This window comes from Chiloscyllium plagiosum, unplaced genomic scaffold (genome assembly GCF_037043375.1).
Source record: "Chiloscyllium plagiosum isolate Xiang-an unplaced genomic scaffold, Cpla_swu_hap1 HiC_scaffold_24, whole genome shotgun sequence".
Classification (NCBI taxonomy): domain Eukaryota; kingdom Metazoa; phylum Chordata; class Chondrichthyes; order Orectolobiformes; family Hemiscylliidae; genus Chiloscyllium; species Chiloscyllium plagiosum.
This window is the reverse complement of record NW_028270162.1, coordinates 29,010,521-29,031,745: the sequence shown is the minus strand read 5'-3', so window position 1 is coordinate 29,031,745 and position 21,225 is coordinate 29,010,521. Positions and strand designations below refer to the sequence as shown.

At 38.7% G+C, this 21,225-nt stretch overlaps 1 protein-coding gene across 1 annotated transcript in view; it reads right to left on the bottom strand.

Annotated features, from left to right (window-relative positions):
- The window catches only part of tbc1d10ab (TBC1 domain family, member 10Ab), a 69,429-nt gene that overhangs the window by 47,226 nt on the left and 978 nt on the right, over positions 1–21,225 (bottom strand). Inside the window, exon 2 of the mRNA XM_043715666.2 lies at positions 2,351–2,450. Within this exon, the coding sequence (XP_043571601.2) occupies positions 2,351–2,450 (100 nt within the window). The remainder of the gene's footprint in view (positions 1–2,350; positions 2,451–21,225) is intronic.

The window sequence follows — 21,225 nt, the reverse complement described above, 5'->3', positions numbered from 1 at the left end:
GGTATTAAACAGTTAACAGAAATCATTTTGAAGAGCCTGAACCATAAAATATCCTTCTAGTTTCCATGGCTCAATGCCATATTTTGTGTAAAACTGACCCATCAGGGAGAAAATGGCATTTGAAGCAGATTCTTGCAAATAATTTGAGATAGACTTAGAAAACATACATAAAACACACTGTGTAATGATTTCTCTGAATTTCCTCTCAAAGGAGTGACAGTTCAAATAAACTCCAAACAAGTAAATAAACCAAAGAAATAGTAGATAATGGGTCAATGTTTTAATACATTTTAGAAGTTATTTAATCAAATCTGAAAATGGCAACCAAACAAAAATAAAAACCTGCATTTGTTCAACCAGCCACTAAAACCACCCAAGTAACAGAAGAGACTGTCGTTGACAGAATTTAGGCTAAAGAATACTTTAATGCCTTCCAAGTAGTAATTTGTTCTGCTTTAAGGCAGCTTGCTCAATATTGAAGGGAACAATGTACAACTGCAAAGGTTTATGCTAATACAGGAACTTAGTTCTGCACATTAACAAAACAGCAACGTTGGACCATATAAAGCAGAACTCTTGTGGACAAATATGTCTGCAATAGAAATACAAACAAAGATTGATGGAGAAACTTAACAGGTGTGGCAGCATCTGTACAGAGAAGCAGAGTTAAGTTTGCAAGTCCAATCACCCACCAAGGGTCAGCCAGACCTGCTGAGTTTCTTCAACATCTGGTGTTCTTCGCTTTCAATTTAAATGCTTTAACAGGTCCAACTGTAAAGCTATAGCAAGTCCTCTTTCAAAACAAAAAAAAATTGCTTTATTTATGATTCATTTACGAAACAGCTGAAAATGCGTTGCTGGAAAAGCGCAGCAGGTCAGGCAGCATCCAAGGAACAGGAGAATCGACGTTTCGAGCATAAGCCCTTCTTCAGGAATGAGGAAAGTGTGTCCAGCAGGCTAAGATAAAAGGTAGGGAAGAGGGATTTGGGGGAGGGGCGTTGGAAATGCGATAGGTGGAGGGAGGTCAAGGTGAGGGTGATAGGCCGGAGTGGGGTGGGGCAGAGGGGTCAGGAAGAAGATTGCAGGTCAGGAAGGCGATGCTGAGTTTGAGGGATTCGACTGAGACAAGGTGGGGGGAGAGGAAATGAGGTGTGGATCTGCCCCCCCACCAACCCAACCTCCACTCCCGGCACCTTCCCCTGCAACCGCAAGAAATGCAAAACTTGCGCCCACACCTTCCCCCCCCCCTTACTTCCCCCCAAGGGACACTTCCATATCTGCCACAAATTCACCTGCACCTCCACACACCATCATTTATTGCATCCACTGCACCCGATGTGGCCTCCTCTATATTGGGGAGACAGGCCGCCTACTTGCGGAACGTTTCAGAGAACACCTCTGGGACACCCAGACCAACCAACCCAACCACCCTGTGGCTCAACACTTCAACTCCCCCTCCCACTCCACCAAGGACATGCAGGTCCTTGGACTCCTCCATCGCCAGACCATGGCAACACGACGGTTGGAGGAAGAGCGCCTCACCTTCTGCCTGGGAACCCTCCAACTACAAGGGATGAACTCAGATTTCTCCAGTTTCATTTCCCCTCCCCCCACCTTGTCTCAGTCAAATCCCTCGAACTCAGCACCGCCTTCCTAACCTGCAATCTTCTTCCTGACCTCTCTGCCCCCACCCCACTCCAGCCTATCACCCTCACCTTGACCTCCCTACACCTATCGCATTTCCAACGCCCCTCCCCCAAGTCCCACCTCCCTACCTTTTATCTTAGCCTGCTGGACACACTTTCCTCATTCCTGAAGGAGGGCTTATGCCCGAAACGTCGATTCTCCTGTTCCCTGGATGCTGCCTGATCTGCTGCACTTTTCCAGCAACACATTTTCAGCTCTGATCTTCAGCATCTGCAGCCCTCACTTTCTCCTCAATTACAAAACAGATCAATTTTTAAAAAGGAAGTGATCTGGAATGTCGAGAATGTTGGGAATTGTTCCATTCTTTGAGTTCTTCAAAGTAACCATGGCTACAAACTCTGGCCTAGTTATACATCTGGAATAGATAATATTACTTTCAAATCAATATTGAACTATTGCTAGGCAACAATTTAGGTGGCTCTTCTCCCCAAATTTGAGTGCTATAGGTTTTGATTTCTAGATTGCAGCAAATAATAATTTCACAGCATAAATCAAAGTGCCATTGATTGCATATTTATGTATAAATTCCTTTAAACTGTAAAAATATGTAATGATATCAGATGAATCTTCAGTTAGTTATAAAATTTTACTCATTTACTGCTTTGTCAACAATTGTACGGTTTTCTTTTCATGTCAGTCTTACCTTCTTGTATTTTTTTGCCATCCATTTGTCCCAGTTGTTCAACATGTCCAGCCACTTGGATTCCCGTTGCCGCAATACCTCTGGTGGCACTTCATGTTGCCTGAAAACAATAAATGTGCAGATTACTTAAAGGTCAGAAGCACAATAATAAAAATTGAAAGCTCTGCACTTTGAATTCTCACTCTGATGCTTTTAACAGCAGCTGCTTAATCTTAATGAGATTATGCAAATCATCAAAACACCAAACTAATGTAATACACCCAAAATAATTTTTCAATCACATTCGTAGGGAAGGGAGCAATACTAAGTCTGAGGTAGTCAAAAAACAGTAGCCTCAAGAAAAACTGCGAGCCAAGACACTATACTGCTTAAAAACATTAATCTGTGAAATAAAATAGTGGCTGCTCAAAGAATAACTTTTACTATGCTATCTCATCTCTCAGACCACTTCATAAAGTCAACACTGAGGTGCTACAGGTATGTGTAGCAGCAATTTTACACATCGCAAGATATCTATTTTTGGTATCTTTGATTGAGGAACAGTGGTAATACAGAAACTCAGTTTTATTAACAGTGCCACGGATCTTTTAACAATGGCATGAATAAGCAAATGATACCAGTTTTCTCTAAAGGATGATGTGGGAAAGCTGGTGTTGGACTAGGGTGAACAAAGTTAAAAATCACACAACACCAGGTCATAGTCCAGCAGGTGTATTTGGAAGCACGAGTTTCCAAATAAACCTGTTGGACTGTGACCAGGTGTTGTGATTTTTAACTTTCTTCAAAGAATGGCAGCCCTGACAGTGTCACCTTCTCCAAATACACTAGATAGAGTGAAAATCCTTGAAAAACACATGAGAACCCAAAATCTAATTTTAAAAAAGTAAACATACAGCATTCTCATTTTTAAAAAAGAGCAGGTATTTAAGCTTGCTAATAGAAGTAGTTTAGCTCCAACTGCCTAGACACTTAATAAAAATCAAACATCCCCTTTCAAGCAACTCCTTTCTACCATTGCATCTATTGGTTTGGGCCACATTTGAGGTCTGCTGAAATATCACAATTTATTACATAGAAGACCATTATTTTGCACATCAGGCCCATACTTTTTCTTCATCTATCAATTTCTATCCTTTAGTTTATTCTTTTTCAAATATTTACTAATACTGATTAGCACTTGCCTCATTAGCCATTTCAAGGAGGGTAAGTTTCAAAAACCTCTGCTGGAAAGAGGTTTATTTCAGTTTGCCCCTTTTGTTTGGGGGGGGGGGGGGAAATCCCAGAATCCATGTGTTCTTGTTACCAACTCAATGGAGTTGAAATGATTCTGCACATCCAAAATGTCTTGGAATTATTTTTTTTCCCCAAATGTGGCCAGGTACTATGTAAATGTGATTATGATTAACCACTATCTGAAATCCTTTTATTTAGGAAAATGTCTATTACAGCCATTCCTTAACCTTCTCCATTTCAGTGGTAAATTGTTCAAGTTTGGATCTCTGTGCTATGTAATATGGCATAATTCTTTTGAGTCTTCACCGCAGCTTTCCCAATCTCTAATATCTTTGCATAGTTGGCTGCGCAAAAGTGTGGTACGATCCGACCGATGTCTTGTACATACAAATTGGATGCAGGAGTACGTCCCTTGGTGGTGCTCCACCTTTCAATAAGGTCATAGCTAATTTAGTTACTTCACAATCCCACCTTCCTCAAAATATTTTACCCCTTTTTCGGGCTTATCTAGAAGCAAATCTACCTCTGCCTTGAAAAGTATTCAAAACTCTTTTCCAGAGGTGGTGTAAGCAAAGTAAGAGTTCCAAAGATTCTCAACCTTCAGAAAAAAGATCCTCATGAGTCTTCAATGAGTGACCCTTTATTTTCAAAAACAAGCCCTAGTTTGAGATTCTCTCAAGAGGAAACATCTTTTTACACGTCCATCCTGTCAAAACCCTTCAAGGTTTTATATGCTTCAATTAACTTGCATCTTACACCTCTAAACTCTTGTGGATACAAGCCAAACTTGTCAACCTTCTCCTCATAACAAAATCCCCTGTTCCAGTATTAGTCTTGTAAAACCTCTCTAAACCGCTTCCAATACATTTACAATCTCCCTCAAGGAGGACACTAGTATTATATAGAGTAGAGAAGCTGTGGTCTCATCAGCACCCTGTATAACTGAAGCACAACTACATTACTTTTGTAAATGAATTGTATTTAATAAACATTCTATATTTCTTGATTACTTGCTGCACTGTAATACAACACACACAGTAGGACCCAGATCCCACTGCATTTCAGGTCAATTCAATTGCTCATGGATTAGACACAATGTGTGTGTGATTGGACGGCAGGGGGAAGAGACAGACACGAAAGCAGAGACCTTAACATTCGCCCAGTGCATACCAATTGCTACATCTTCCCACTCAGAAAATGACCCGTTAAATGTCCATTATATCCTGTTCGCTGGCCAAACCTTTCTGCATACCAACATGTTACTTTCTACACTAAACTTTTGCAATAATATTTGATGCAGCACCTTAGCAAATGCCTTCTGGAAATTGAAACAGGGTTTGGTTCTTGTCTGCTTTACTGGCTTTTACAGACCATTCTGAACACAAGCAGATATGTCTTGAATATACACCAATATATTATTTTTGTATGCCTTTCATACACAGAATGATCTACAAGTTTCTAATTTTATAATTACCTTTTATTGGCATTACTGGATGGGTGCAGACTTTAGATATAATGGGTGAAGAATGTTTTTGAACTACCCTGGTTTATCAGGTTTTAATTGTTTAAGAGTTTCTAACCTAGTCAAAACAAATATAAACATTTGTGAATGTCATACAGTGCCAAACAAAGAAATGTGAAACTGCACAAGCAGTAACTTTAAGAAAGTTTTAGATTCTGCATAAGACTTGGTGGAAACAATCATGTTTGTAGATGGTGATTTACATTATTTGTGCAAGTCAATTCTTTCACTTCGTGCTTTGACTGCAAACGAGGACGTACTATTGTAAAACAGGATGCCATGTCAATTGTTTGGCCCCCAGAGAGAAAAAAAAGCTATTTCCTTTGCAGCACCCTGTGTTACATTTTACCATAAATTGAATTTTCAACAGCATGTAGGCTACAACAACCCATTTATATTTCACCAGGATAAATTCATTTATTGATCAAGTATCTACATATAGCTTTAAAAAAGTAACTCACTCACTTCACTAAAAAAAAAGTTTCAAATCAACAGTATTCTACACTGTTACTAAAAGAATGAAAAATGTGAGACTTATGTCATTGCAGTACCTTCCCTTTTAAAGTAATCTTGGCAATACAGTTGATCCCAATAGAATACTGTTAACCTTCCTAGATGAGTCTAAGACATTAATTGACCAGCATGCCAGGGGTCATGGCTAGGAGATAAATGGGTACTTCCTTTATTAAGACAAGGACTCCTTTGTTGGCATCAAAGAAATCTGCAAATCAATATCCAAACAAATGCAGTTACCTTAACAATAAAATTGCAACTAGTCTATTCATGGACTGTGTTTTTGAACCAACAGTAGCACTTTACCAGGGGAATTCCAATTTTCCCATTTTAACTCGAGTTTGTTCCCTTGATATTCCATGAAGTCTATCCCTGCAGAAAGACTGAAAGGATATTTCATCAGCTAAAATCATTCAAGACCTTTCTCACTAGTGTAATTTTGAGACTCCTAACCATGGAGGGGCTTCTAGGAGTATCAGATTGATGCCAATACTCACATCAGATGCCCCCTATTGAAGAATCGTTATTAAATACATCATGAAGGCCATTTTAAGGAGCACAGAATACTTTTAAATTACCACAATATTTTTTTTAAAGTATTCCAGTACTAAGTTACTTCTGAAATTTCAAAATTTCTCAGTTTGTCATCACAAAAAAAATCTTATTAGTTCCAACAAAATAAAATTTTCTTTGCTGAATGGGTATTGGGTTTTAAAGTAAGTTTTATTTGTGTTATCCATAACAGTTGAATGTTTTGTTTTTGATTTCTACGAAACTTGTACCATGTGTGAAAACTATACCACCTCAGTTGTTTTGCTTCACAGAAGAATTAGAGGTACAGTTGTTTACAACTAGCATAAGGTTTGATGTTCCCCCATTTCAAGCTTGGAATATATACCTTAAAAAAAGGCAAATGTCACTTGAAAATAATAGACAGAACAAAGACTTCTATTATCCTGACATTTTACTTAAACAGTAAGGTCATTGTTTTGGGACTAGATCTTTAAACTTAGGGCAAATTAAATGATCATGTGTTTTGCTCTTCCATTTGCCGGACAGTAAACCTGAATTTGAGATTGTTGGAGATCAAAGGGAGGCTCAGATAGTTTTATTGAAAAGGAAGTGCAAAGTATTTAAAGATGCATGGATAGGATAAATAGGCAAAGTCTTTTCCCTGGGGTTGGAGAGTCCAGAACTAGAGGGCATAGGTTTAGGGTCAGAGGGGAAAGATATAAGAGAGACCTCAGGGGCAACCTTTTCATGCAAAGGGTGGTACGTATATGGAATGAGCTGCCAGAGGATGTGGTGGAGGGTGGTACAATTGCAACATTTAAGAGGCATTTGGATGGGTATATGAATAGGAAGGGTTTGGAGGGATATGGGCCGGGTGCTGGCAGGTGGGACTAGATTGGTTTGGGATATCTGGTCGGTATGGACGGGTTGGACCAAAGGGTCTGTTTCCATGCTGTACATCTCTATGACTCTATGCAGACATTGTAAATGCAAAGACTACTGCCAATTACTAAACAGCCTCTAAGTTTCAGAAAGATACTTTCAATATTGAGCTGTAAACAGTTGAGCTCCATATTGTCCATTCACTCCTAAAAATTAGTGGGAGTTGAGATCAAAAGGTAGCTAATGAGCATTTGTACTTGGACGCAGATAGGTCACACTTAATTTACTGTCAAGTTAAACAATGTTATTAACCTCAACTCTTAACAAATAAATAAAATAGATTGTACAGAATATCAAAGTGGTTGTGAGAGTTGTTGGAAATATCATTTTACTCTGCTATCACTAATCAAGAAACTTGGCTGGCAATTTTCACCTAAACCACTTTTTCCTGAACAAAGATCTTAGGATTTGCACAACAATCTGCAGTAAATTATCAAATTTTCATTTTCTTGTAACATGGCTGGCTTTCATGATTTGTGGGTACAGGATTTCATCAAATACAATTTTCTGTTGCTCCATGCAGATAAAGGCTTTACTATAAATCTGAGAAAATCCACACGATTTAAATTAAAGGACAAACTTTCAAAGTTATAGAATCCTTAAGTAAACATTGCAAAGAGGAAACAGATTAAGAATGAAAATAGTTATCTGGGTTTAACATTCAAACGGTTTCAGTCCATTAAAGATCAGACCAGATCTTGCAAATGAAAATGTCTGCATGCTGTTTCAGCAAATGCCATAACCTTGCTACAAGGACACAGTAACAAGCTTAAGTTTAAAGACGCAACTGATGCATGCACAAAGGAAGAACTTAAAGTAGAATGCGGTCTGAAATTTACAGGGCACTGAATGCATACTTTTTATAAAGTTACAGTTTACAATTTTATAATCTCACTTTAAAAAAATCTGTAATGTTACATATTTTCTAATTTCAAAGCAAACCAAAAAGCAGCTGCAATTCAACTGGTTGTTCTTTTGTTCCCCCGAGTTTAGAACGCCTAACTTCCGTCTTACACTAGTTTGAAACCAGGTTGAACTAATCACACTCAGTTTAAACAATTGCATTTTAGTTACAAATAGTCCCTGAACACTTAACCCATTTATGGAATAAATACTAATCCATCTGAACAATCAAGCTGCTCTTCACTAAGCAGGTAAACAACCTTGAAACTTAAAACCTAAAGCAACAAACAGAAGGGACAAATGATTTATCTACTTTATACACTGCAATCTAACTAAACCACTGCAGAAACATATATACTCTAAGAGAAAGCTAACAACCACTTTTATGTGATATGTAGAATTTCATCTGGGGTGATAAAGACATGGATGAGGGTTTCAGCAACAGATGGCAGGAGATGGAAGTTATTATCATTAGAGGTGGAATGATTTGCAATGAAGAGTGACATTGAAGCCTGAACTAACTGTTAGAGTGTGCGATACATTTCACGGCCTGGGTGCAGAGTTGTGGCAGAGGTCTGGGATAACAACTTCAGATCTTCCCTATATCAATGTATTGCTTATATTATAAATGGATGTCTGAACTCACAACATGTATCTCGCAAGCTACTCTCATACCTGCCAGAAAATATTACTGATTAAGACCAATCAGAACAGTACACTCAGATTCAAGAAATGGTCAGTGGCCTGGAAAGGGTAGAAGGAAAAGAAGAAAAGAGACAACTCAAGAGTGTATGGTCTCAATTGAGAAAGCATGTAGATGTTTGATTTACAACTTACTGAGTTAACAACTTTCGGCAAAGTTGGCAAGCATTTTTACTTCCCAAATTGGGTTTCCCATTGGTAATTTGACTTGCAAAGGCAAGTGAAGAAAGATTTGCACACTGTCAGAGGATTAGAAAGTTCTTGAAACATCCTGGTCATTGTTACAATCGATGACTGACTACATAATCATTATGTCGTACACTTTTACTCAAAACACCTACAAATTTTCAAATGCTGAGAAAAATACAAGTCTCAGAAGTCAACATTTTGAAATGGGAGTATGTTTAGGTTTATATCAGGAAAACCAACAAAAATGTATGATAACATGATAGAATTCAGCCTGCAGCTTGACAGAGAGAGAGAGAAGACTGAATCAGATGTAACAGTATTACAGTTGAGTAAAATTAACTACAAAGATGTGAAGGAGGAGCTGGTCAGAGTTGATTGGAAAGGAAGCCTAGCTGGGAAGACAGTAGAGCAGCAATGGCAGGATTTTCTGGGGGTAATTTGGGAGGCACAGCAGAAATTCATTCCAAGGGGGAGAAGAAACATACTAAGGGGAGAATGAGGCAACCATGACTGACGAGTGAAGTCAGTGACAGCATGAAAGCGAAAGAAAAAGCATGTAATGTTGTGAAGGTTAGTGGGGAGCCAGAGGATTATGAAGCTTTTAAAAACTAGCAGAGGATAGCTAAAAAGTCAATAAGGGAGGACAAGATAAAATGAGATTGTGGTGGTTGAGTGGTTAGCACTGCTGCCTCATAGTACCAAGGATCCCGGTGATTTGCATGCTCCGTGTGTCTGCATGGGTTTCCACAGTGCTTAACCTTCCTGCCACAGCATCAAGATGTGTAGGTCCAGTGGATTACCCAAGGTAAATGCAAACGTTATGGGCATTGGGTAGGGGGCTGGGACTGAGTCTCTGATGGATGCTCTGAAAAAAAAAAATCAGTGCAGCCTTGCTGGGCCAAATGCCCTTTTTCCGTACTCTAGACGTAGAAGACGAAGATGACAACAACCACCTTCAAAATGCCTTTTCCATACCATTCATCATCTCTTGCATACCTGCATGCTCATTTGAAATCCGAATTTCTCCAATGTATCCCCATTTTGTGATCCCCTTAATTATTTACAACAGGGACTATCCTTGTGCCTCTTCTCTGCATGGAGTCTGAAAGTCTCCTTTGTGCCTTAGTGACTGAAGCTGAACATTACATATAAAATACTGGTTCAACAAAGCACTACACATAGTTTGCTTCTAGTGGCTCTCCATGTTTGGTTGTATCATCAAATTTAATCATTAATCAGTAAATTCACAAGTGGACATATATCTCTCAATTTCTCATCTTTCCTTTGCCCTGCTCAACCTTTTGTCTTGATGCTCAAATAATTCTATATGCGGTCTGACCAACAGTCCCTGCAGGAGGCCATGACCAGAAATGTAGGTTTTCAAAACAAAGACTTGCTTGAACTTTGAGTCTGGAGCTGTGTTCCCATTCTGTAAACTTTAGTTCACGAACCACTAACCCAGTTAGCTTAAATGGTGCTGCTATTACGTGAATTTCTCAAAACAGATTGCACGAGAACACAGCTACCATGTTATAGCAGGACTATAACTGTTTAAAAATGGCAGAAGTCAGGAAATTATAGGCCATTTGTCTGACTTCAGTCATTGGTAAGATTTGAGAATCATTTTTAAAGGATGAGAGTACAGAGTACACACAAGTGTATGGTAAGATAGGGTGGAGTCAGCTCAGCTTCATCAAGGGGAGATTATGTTTACCAAGTCTGTTAGAATTTGAGGTGGTAACAAGCAAGTTAGACAAAGGAAAGCCAGTGGACATGATCTATTTGGATTTCCAGAAGACCTCTGACAAGTTGCCACACAGGAGAATGCTAAATAACATAAGAGCCCATAGTGTTACTGGCAAGATAGAGGATTGGCTGACTGGCAGGAGTGGGGATAAAGGAGTCTTTTTCAGGATGGCAGCTGGTAACTAGTAGAGTTCACAGGGGTCAACATTGGGATCACAACTATGACATATCAACGATCTGGACAAAGGCACTTTTATTAAGAGTGCAGATGACATGATGATAGGTGGATGGACCAGTGGTGTTGAGGAATCTCGGAGACCGCAAAAAGACTTGGACAGGCTAGGAAAGCTGGCAAAGTAGCAGATGGAACATAATGTGGAAAAGTGAGAGGCTATGCACTTTGATCAGATGAATAGTGCAACAATACTGTGGCTTTAAGAGTGTATTTGTTCTTTTGTTTTAGAAAAGGAAAGAAGAAAGGTTGAGACAGAGGTACTGAATAGTCTGCTCAAAGCCAATAGAGTAAACAACTTTGATGTCTTGGGATTTTTTTGAAAAAGTTGAATAGAAGCAGCCTGAATGGGGGTTCAAGCTCCCACAGAATCAACATTTGTAGATTTAGCTTTCAGCAGTTGTACAGGTCTTATTCTGTTCCAGCTAAAAGCTGGAGGTTCTCTTCCTCCTCCTGGAATTACTTCTGAGACAATATTTTTTACTGCATTTGCCTTTGCCAAGGGCATGTTTATAGAATGTTACCATATTGAAACAGTTAATTAGCTGTTAATATATTTATTATTTTGTTAAGCATTTCAAAAGACTTACAATTAAGCCAATGCTTCCATTTTTGTGTTATCTATATTATTTTAACTGTAGTGTAAAACTAAAGTGCATTTTGCTAATGTCAATTAGTTTGACCAATCGAATTGTATCAGGAACACAACATCTTATAATTACCTTTAAAATAAGGAAAAAAAAGTATCTAAATTATCATCTTAATGCATTTTGAGGAGTTTGGTCTGTTCATAACAATAGAGGCGCAGATTATTTTTTAAACAGGGAAAGGCTTCAGGAATCTGAAGCACAAATGGAGTTGAGACTTAGTTCATTATACCCTGAAGGTTAACATGCAGCTTCAGGTGGCAGTTAGGAAGGCAAATGCAATGTTAACATTCATTTCAAGAGGGCTTGAATGTAAGAGCAGAAATGTACTGCTGAGGATGTGTAAAGCTTTGGTCAGACCACATGTGGAGTGTCATGCATAGTTTTGGGCCCTATATAGAAGGAAAGTTGCACTGGTATTGGAGATGGCCAACAGGAAGTTACAAGAATGATCCCAGGGATTAAGGGTTTGTCATACAAGGAACAATTGTGGACTCTGGGTCTGTACTCTGTTTAGAAGGATGAGGGTGCAATCTCATTAAAACTTAGACTACAGAGCGGCCTGGATAGAGTGGATATAGAAACCACGTTACCACTAGGAGGAGAGTCTAAGATGTAACAGTACAGCCTCAGAGTAAAGGGACAATCCCTTAGAATGGAGATGTGGAGAAATTTCTTCAGCCATAGGGCTGCAAGAGGTGCTGCAGATGACTGTTGAGGCCAAAACATTGAGTTTAAGACAGAGATAGATAGGTTCTTGATTAGTAAGGGGGTCAAGGGTTACTGGGAGAAGGCAGAAAAGTAGGGTTGAGAAATGTACCAGCCATAATTGAATGATGCAGCAAGCTTAATGTGCCTTATGGCCAATCTGACAACAGAAACAACCACTTCCTTTACAATATGACAGAAATGCATTTAATTCGGGTTTACTATGTTTTCCTAGGAAATTTTTATCACTGCTTCCCACCATACAGGGGAGGGATACTAAGTAGTGATTAAATGATCTTTTGACAGCAATCACCAACTCATACTGCAAGGAAATGTTCTTTGTCTACCTTACTTATTGCAATTGAAAATTTTCAAGTACACCACAATAGTCGACCAATGGTCAGATGTACCAATTTTATACTTCAGTGCACGTATGCAATTTTCCAAATTCTAGTTTATCATTCCATATTTACAAGGCCACATCACATCAATAAGATGCACTTCACACTGAAATACCCAAGCTAGAGTTGGCACCCTTCGCCTCACTATGAAATAAAATAGACTCAATTTCACAGCTGTTGTAGATGGATTTGCGGAATCATGCATATGACTAACAGCATGAAAGAAAACAATCAACAAAATAAACTTCAAACCAGCAGCAGAACTTTAGTCATGAGGGGATGAAAGATTACTGGCAAAATGAAGGAATGTAGAGTTGAAGTTAAACTCAGATCAGTCATAATTGTTTTCAATGACAGAGCAGGCTTGGGAGGGCTGAGTAGCCTACTCGTTGTCGTTGTTCATAAGTTCAAATGTCATTTAACGATTTTCTTCTTGAAATTCTTATCGAAATTAGCTTCAAAATGCAAAACATACAAGAATCACACCAGCGGGATTGGAATACAACTTGCAAGGGTTTGCTTAGATTCAAATTTGGGTCGAGGTTGATAACACACATCCAACAACTAAAATGAACCAAGTTTCAAACCAATTACAGAGCAACCTCGAAAATCTGAATACCGATTATCTGAAAATCGGATTATCCGAAGGAGATCGAGGTCGCAATAGAAACATTACATCAAAGACGTGTTTCCAACATTGATCGTGTCTTTTGTTTACAGTGATTAAACAGGCACCATCTCCAAATGACCTCCCGCGCTCTCTCTCTCCCCATACTTGCCCTTGAGTTCTATAGAGGGGTGTATCCTTACCCACCCAGCCCTCCCCCCTAGATAATCTCTCCAACATTATCTTTTACAGGGCAGAGGTGGAACCTGTCAAAAAGGTGCAGGTGTGTGTGTGTGTGTGTGTACGTACGTACCCACACGCACTATTTGGAGACTTACCCCACAAAGGCAGCAGCAGTCTTATTGTTGGTGTCCAGTCCGGCTGCCCCGGAGAGGGCTTGGGACAGTGCTGGACGGGGATGGGGCCGCGTGCAGGGGGTACTGTTGGATGGGGTTGGAGGCGAGCGGGGGACAGTGTTGGATGGGGGGGGGGGGGGGGGGGGGGTCTCGCGCAGTGTGTGCTTCTGAAGTCTCCTGAACAGCGAGCAGACATTAAAAACTCCGAGCCCCGGAGGAAAGGCATTTAAATCGATTAACCAAATAATCGACTATCCAAACGAAATAGTGCCCACCCATCTTGTTCAGATAATCGAGGTTCTGCTACAACAATCTGCAACATACAGATGATTTCAGGTTTGATTTGTGACTCAAAGCATTAGAGACATGTTCTATGGGATTGTTTTAATTATATTTTTTAACATATTACTTTCCACCCCACCCATCACTTGTCAGGCTGTGCCATGGCATGCAGGCTAAAGAATATCTTACACGGAACCTATAAGAAAGATGTTCAACATTGGGTGGTTGTATCTGGTTAAATGGGCCAGTGTGATGAAAAATGTGCATAGTGGTGAACAGTCAACTTCACAGGAGTCATGGAAGTAATCATGACCTGAATTCAAACTTTACAGAACTGAAACTAACCTTTAAGACTGATGAAAAGTGTAGGTGACAATTTAACTGAATTGAAAGATTTCCTTTCAATACAATAAAAAGCATCTTGGGAATAACATTAATAGTGATTTTATGCAGTATTGTCAATCTTAGAAAGCAGTTTTAACCAAGTAAGTGGGTGAACTACTTTGACAAGGGGGCAATAAAGTTTAGTCAAAATTCTTATTCATTTCCATCAAATTCACAAGCGTCAAGGAGAGGCAACATAATGGGATTAAGGAATGTGACTTGTTATGTAACAATGCAATTCTTTGTGTTGCAAAACAATCTAAAAACCAAGACTTAAAGTTTGCTAATTTTTTCTCTTTCCATTCTCAACATTGTTGTCAATTTTAACCCCACACTCTAGTAAACATCAAGACAAAAATAGCCATGTTTCATTTCAGGACATCTACTAATCCAGGAGTAGCCTCAGGTCAAGAAATTTCAGAAAACTGAGGTTCTGCTTTGAATTCAAACCCTTACAATCAAACCCCAATACAAATAATAGTTACTGAAAACAAAAACTGAGCTGTGACCATGTTGGCATTTCCTCTTTCAAGTGCACTTTGTGAAAAACTGAGCTGTTCACAAACCCTGCATTCACTATCAACAATTTGTACAGTAACCGGGGACAAGCGTGAAAAGTTCTTTGCACAAGCTATTCACTGCAAGCTCAAAAGCTTATGACACATCTGCCAATGCCTAAACCACAAGTTGCCAAGTATAAACTTTACAAAATTCCTTTGTCAATGGATGATGTTAAAAAGTTACAAGTGAAAATCTTCAGACTTTGCTGTGGTATGAATAATGCTTCAGTAGGATTAAAATCAATTTTCAAAGGATTCATCATTTAACTTGTTACAGTGGTACTATGGAACTCGTAACCAACTGTTCTAATTTAAGAACACTAAAGAAATCCTACTCCTTTATTTCATTCTCTAAGGATCTCCCAACTACAGATAGAATCCATCAATCAACAAAGTGCATGAAGGAGTTAAATCTTGTGGACTTCAAATCTTGTAATCTTTCTAATGAGGTATGTTGGGTACATTTTTTTAAAGTAATTGCTGTAAAGGGCAGTTTTGAAAAAGGAAGATAATGCTTTGAGCTAGGACATTTCAGAAGCTGCTTCTGATTCAGTGTTACATTGCCAGAGTCATGGCAGTATGTATGGTTATGTATGTGAAATGGGTTTTAGCTGCACTTCAATTAAGTGTTGGAAGAACACAGCAAGCAAGGCAGCACCACATTCAGAAGTCGACATTTTGAGTGTAACTTTTTTACGCAGAGGGTGGTATGTGTATGGAATGAGCTGCCAGAGGATGTGGAGGAGGTTGGTACAATTGCAACATTTAAGAGGCATTTGGATGGGTATGTGAAAAGGAAAGGTTTGGAGGGATATGGGCCGGGTGCTGGCAGGTGGGACTAGATTGGGTTGGGATATCTGGTCAGCATGGACGGGTTGGACCGAAGGGTCTGTTTCCATGCTGTATATCTCTATGATTCTATAACCCTGCTTCTGAGTTACATCCAAAATGTTGACTTCTCCACCTCCTGATGCTGCGTTCTTCCAGCCTCCTGCTCGTCTACTTTAGATTCCAATATCAGCAGTTTTTTTGTATCTTCAATTAAGTGTTGACAATGGCTTGGGAGCAGCTCCAAGGATTTTCCAGTCATACGATTAGACTAATCTATTGATGAGGTGAGAAAGTCAGGTAATGTCAATTCGGCTTTCAAGCAGTCTTCAGATGAGACACTGTGCCGATGTAAATTAATAATTAAGTGCCCATGGGTAGGTCAATCATAACATCACGTTCACAATTTACATCCCACTTTCAAGGTTAAAGCTATTTCAAAGTTATGTGCATCTAACTTCTAATACCAAATCTCTCATCGATTCAATGGATAACGATGGATAGATCTGGATTATGCATTACAGCTCAAACCCATCGGCCTGTGAAAAAGAATGATTTTGATTTTCAGGCTGATATGACTTGCCCTAAATTTCCAGACTATTGATTAATTTATGTTCTGATGGGATTGGATGTAATATTCATTTATATGCTACCTTTGATGTAGTAAGACATATCAAAGCATTTCACAATTCGAATTCAGTTTTGAGCAATAACAACAGTGAAACTAAGGGGATACAGCAAATATATCAAGGTGAAAGGGTGTGTGAAATCAAAATTACTTCAGTGGCTAAGTGCTGGTGGCTCAGAGGATAAATGCAAAGGTTAAATTTCGAAAAGGGAAGAGTCCAACAGTTGTACATGGCTGGAGAATATGAATGTAGCTAGGGAAGAGATTTATACCTTGTCATTTTAACTTAATGTATAGGTAATACCAAATAAACTCTACAATGATATAGTTACAAGTCAATAGGACTTCACGAAGAATATAATGTGATGAGAGAAATGTGGGTTAATTGGTATTTATGGAGGATGAAATTTAGGAGGCTGGCAAGAAAGCATAGGAAGAAAGCTTGGAGATGAAAAAAAGGCATGTTTTGTGGACTTCAACAACAGCAAAGACAAACAGTAAAGCAGCACTGAGTAGGAGGTACTGTATAGCAAGGACAATGAAGAATGTGATTAACTCCACAGAAGATTCCTTACCACAACGATCTGGACTGCTGTCATTGGCACTGAAACAAGACCAAAAGATTTTGGACAGATCAAGAATTCACAGAATTGCAACATTCTGGAACCTCCAGAGATACAGGAGGTTTGGACCAAGTCAGCAGTCGAAGAGGAAGGAATGGTTAGGGGTATGCTTTTAATTAATAGGTAAACCCATGAAAGTATACAACAACTAATACTTTAGATAAGAGTTTTCAGGTATACTTAAGTATATCAGCAGAAGGCTGGAAGAACACAGCAAGCCAGGCAGCATCAGGTGGTGGAGAAGTTAACATTTCAGGTATAACCATTCTTCAGGACTGCGGTTGGGGGTGAGGAGAATTGTAGATAAAGGGGAGGTTGGGAGGAGGGATGAAGCGGTAAAGTAGTGATAGGAACAGCAGAGGATGATGTTAACGTATCAACCTAAGCAGATCCCATTTGACAGAGGGAATTGTACTCTCTCTTGGCCTAGCTAGCCAACATACAGAGCTAAATGGGTATAATGATGTGAAGTTTACTGGAAGTTCCTGCTTTTTCCCAAATTAGCAACACCCAAAAGAAATCCTGTGACACTCCATACAAGAACCTAAATATCATTTTTTGTGGTGAAAGCCACCTATGAGAAGACACTCAACACACAGTCTACTCTGCCATTCAATGAGATCATGGCCAATCCAAAAGCCCTCAACTTCACTTTTCTGTAACCTTTGACTAAAGAACTGATTAAAATTATGTCTCAGCCTTGAAGATACTTGATGAGAACCTCAGCTGTGTTCCACAGATTCATTACTCCCAGATAATAAATTCCTCCTCTTCCTTAAATATACAACTGCTTGTTGAGGTTATGTCCTCTTTCATAGCTCTCAAGTCTTTTTTCAAATTTAAATAATTTCAGCTCCTCTGTTCTTCCTGCCAAAGTACATAACCTTACATTTTCCCAAATTATGTTCCATGTAGAAAATTTTTGCCTACTCATTTATCCTGCCTATATCCCTCTGCAGCTGACAGGATCATCATTTGCCTTCCCACTGATTTTTGTGTAATCTGCATACTTGGCTATACTTCATCCCTAAGATAGTTGTTCTTGTTTTAAAATAGTCAAACTGACATTTAGTGCCCCGGTTTAGTCTTCGTACATCAATTTTTTTTTAAGAAAATGAAGCAATTACTGGACGAATGCCAAAGCTTTGGATAACGATAATCTAGGCCTCCTATATAAATATGTGAAATGCAGGTCCATTATTTGCACATTGTGTTCTTAAGATCATTAGATGGAGTTATTTTCATTGTTTTTGTTTAAATTGTCACTTTGGTCAAAAAAATGATCGGTGACTGGGAAATTAATGTTTCACTAGTAATATAGAACAGGACTGTCCAATTAAAAACTATCTACAGGTGTAATGATGGCAACACAAAATGTGTATTTAAGTAACACCCATGTTCAGTAATTAAGCAAGCAAAGAACTGTCAACAAATCAAAAAACACTTGTACAATACATCACTTTAAGATGACACCAAAAAGTAACATGCTTATAATGTATGAATTGCACAAAGACATGCTTATTAGTTATTCAAGTCACTGATTCAAAAGGTTTAACTCAAGGTGCCATCCATGGCTTGAGCAGGACAACTCAATGAAACACAAGGTAACACACATTGTCAGAGATATTATTCTTCATATGAAGTGTGCAATTGCTTATGAAATGTGATAATTGAAGCTCCTAGAGCAAAGAGCAGGGAAGGGAAATCTCCAAAAGAACGAACTAATATTATTCCTAACTAGTAAAACAGATTAGCTGGTCTTCCAAGTCATTGCTGTTTGAAAGATGGACTGTGAACACCACTGTATAAGATTATAAGAACTAGGAATAGGAGTAGGCATTCAGCCCCACAATCCTGCCTGTCTATTCTTAAAAGATATTGCTGATCTGCCTCAGGCCTCAACAACTCCTTAAATCCAGCTCTCCATAACCACAACTTCAAAAATCTATCTGCTGCTTAAATAGTTAGCGATAGGAGTACCACTGCAGGACAGCACAGTAAGAGTATTGCAAAATAGATCTTTGACCCAATCATATTCAATTCCTTCAATGCTTGCCGTCCATAATATCAGAGTGGGTCAAATCACTGACGTCTGCAACGTACAGTTTCAATCATAAACCTGTTATATAAATCAAGGAGTCCATGTCTGCCCAAACTAAGATATGGGCAACAATCAGGCTTGGGCAAGTACAATACAATACCAATGAGTGCCAAGCATCAACCATCTCTAACAGAGGTCACAACTGGCTAGACAAATACTGTGGCTTCAGGACAAAGTCAGAGGCCTGGTGTTTGGCCACAAGAGACTCACGTCCTGACCCCTGAAGGCAAATGAACAAAGCTCCACATCTGTCTTCCTAAGGTTAATTGAAGGACAATAGCAAACTCCCCTCCAAATCTCACACTACCTTGGAAAAATATGCCACCCCTTCAGCACTAGGTCAAACTCTTGGAATATTCTACCTCAACATTAATAATGGCACCTGCACATAGGTTTATGCAGTTCAAGATAGTAACTTACTATTGCCGAAAATGTGTTGCTGGAAAAGGGCAGCATGTCAGGCAGCATCCAAGGAGCAGGAGAATCGACGTTTCGGGCATGAGCCCTTCTGAAGCATCTCCAGCCCTCACTTTCTCCTAGTAACTCACTATTGTTTTGGGGGCAATTAATGCTATCCCTCTCAGAAACACCTATTTTTTTTTAAATTGTTCAATACACATCTACCCATTTACAAAGACAAGATAAATATTTAAAAATTGTTTTCAATATTACATTAACCTATAATGTATGGAATTAATGTTAACTATTATTTGCTAGAGTACATTATCTTCAAGGTTCAAAAATATGCACTCAACCTGAGAGAATCAAGGATTTATAAAACCATATACACATTTTGTAATTGGGTTTTACTTTTATATTTAATTTGCTATATCATGGTTGCTTCTAATTTGCTCTTTCAGCCAGTTTCTTTGTGGCCTATTCAGTCAAGTTTGATTGCCTTAAATAAAATTTCCAAAGTCTTTGCCGAGAATTCCTATCCTTGATGACTGAATGAAGATGGACAATTCTATTCTCTTTCCTTCTGTCATTTAAAATTCACTGAAAGCAATCTAACAGTCTCGGCTACCTGGTGGAGCAGCATAGCATGGATACTTGTATTCTGTAATCATTGGCTGACTCAAGTTTCAGATGGCAGGTGTGGCTCCAATGGTTTGTCCCAAACAAAGAGCAAGTCGATCAAAAGATTTGGAAAGGATCATTTAAAAGCACCTTTCTTTTGTAACCTCAACACCAATATTGACAACAATCTGGGAAAACCTCCAAACCAAAAAGTACATGAAAAGGTTGGAGTGGGGAAAATAATTAAATCTGGAACAACCCTTGCACAAAATGGGATTCCACTAATAATATTTCACTAGCTCGCCTCAGAGCTCAGTTAAGTATTAGGTATAATTCCAGATTAGTGCAATATTAATACCTTGCTGCCAAGGTGGTGATGTGTTATGAGCCACAATGTCCCTACACTAAGGAAAGCACTTGCATTTGATTCAAATTTGGAAATCACTTGCAGGTAATTGCACACATGTGGCTTACACTATGATCAACTTTCCATTTCAAAAGAAGAATGCAGCCAATGAACACATTACCTTCATTCAAATCAGGAATGGTCACTAAAAAAAGGCCAGAAAGGAATCAGCACAGGTGAAATAGTACAACAGAAATTCACATTAACCTTTTGTTAGTATGGAACAGGAAAAGGAGAAAAGGGAACCAAACAATGTTTTGTTAAAATGTGTGAAGTGGCTGTGTGCAAAATTAACTCCCAAAACAGTGACTACACTTTAGAACTATTTTCTTTGCTGTAAAATGAGACATCAATGAACTTGAAAATTGCCATTTTTCTGGTTTGTTTCTTTTAGTAATGGACAAATTGAATCTGATTACTCCACCTAACTTACTTATTTTCCAATACAGTCAACTCATAATACAATAATTCTACAAGACTACAATTCAAAAGAACGTTAAGTGTTCAAACATTTTACTTGACTTCAGAATTTCTCAAGAGGCATCAAGTCCTGATTTTGGAAAAAAAACTATTTCCATTTTTGTTTTAAATGTGGAGTAGCTTTGCCATATTAAACCTGAGCAGACCACCTATATACAATTCCCACTCTTCAACTTTACAGTCATGGACCTTCTATCCAAGGGATGTTTAGAAAGATAAGCTATAAATCTGATACCCAGATTCTGTATTACAAAACTAAAATCGTCAGTTATTTAAAAGTAATCTAAAAAAAAAACATTTACAGAGATTTTCAAGTGTATGTGTGGGAGCTTTCTACCACAAGAAACAA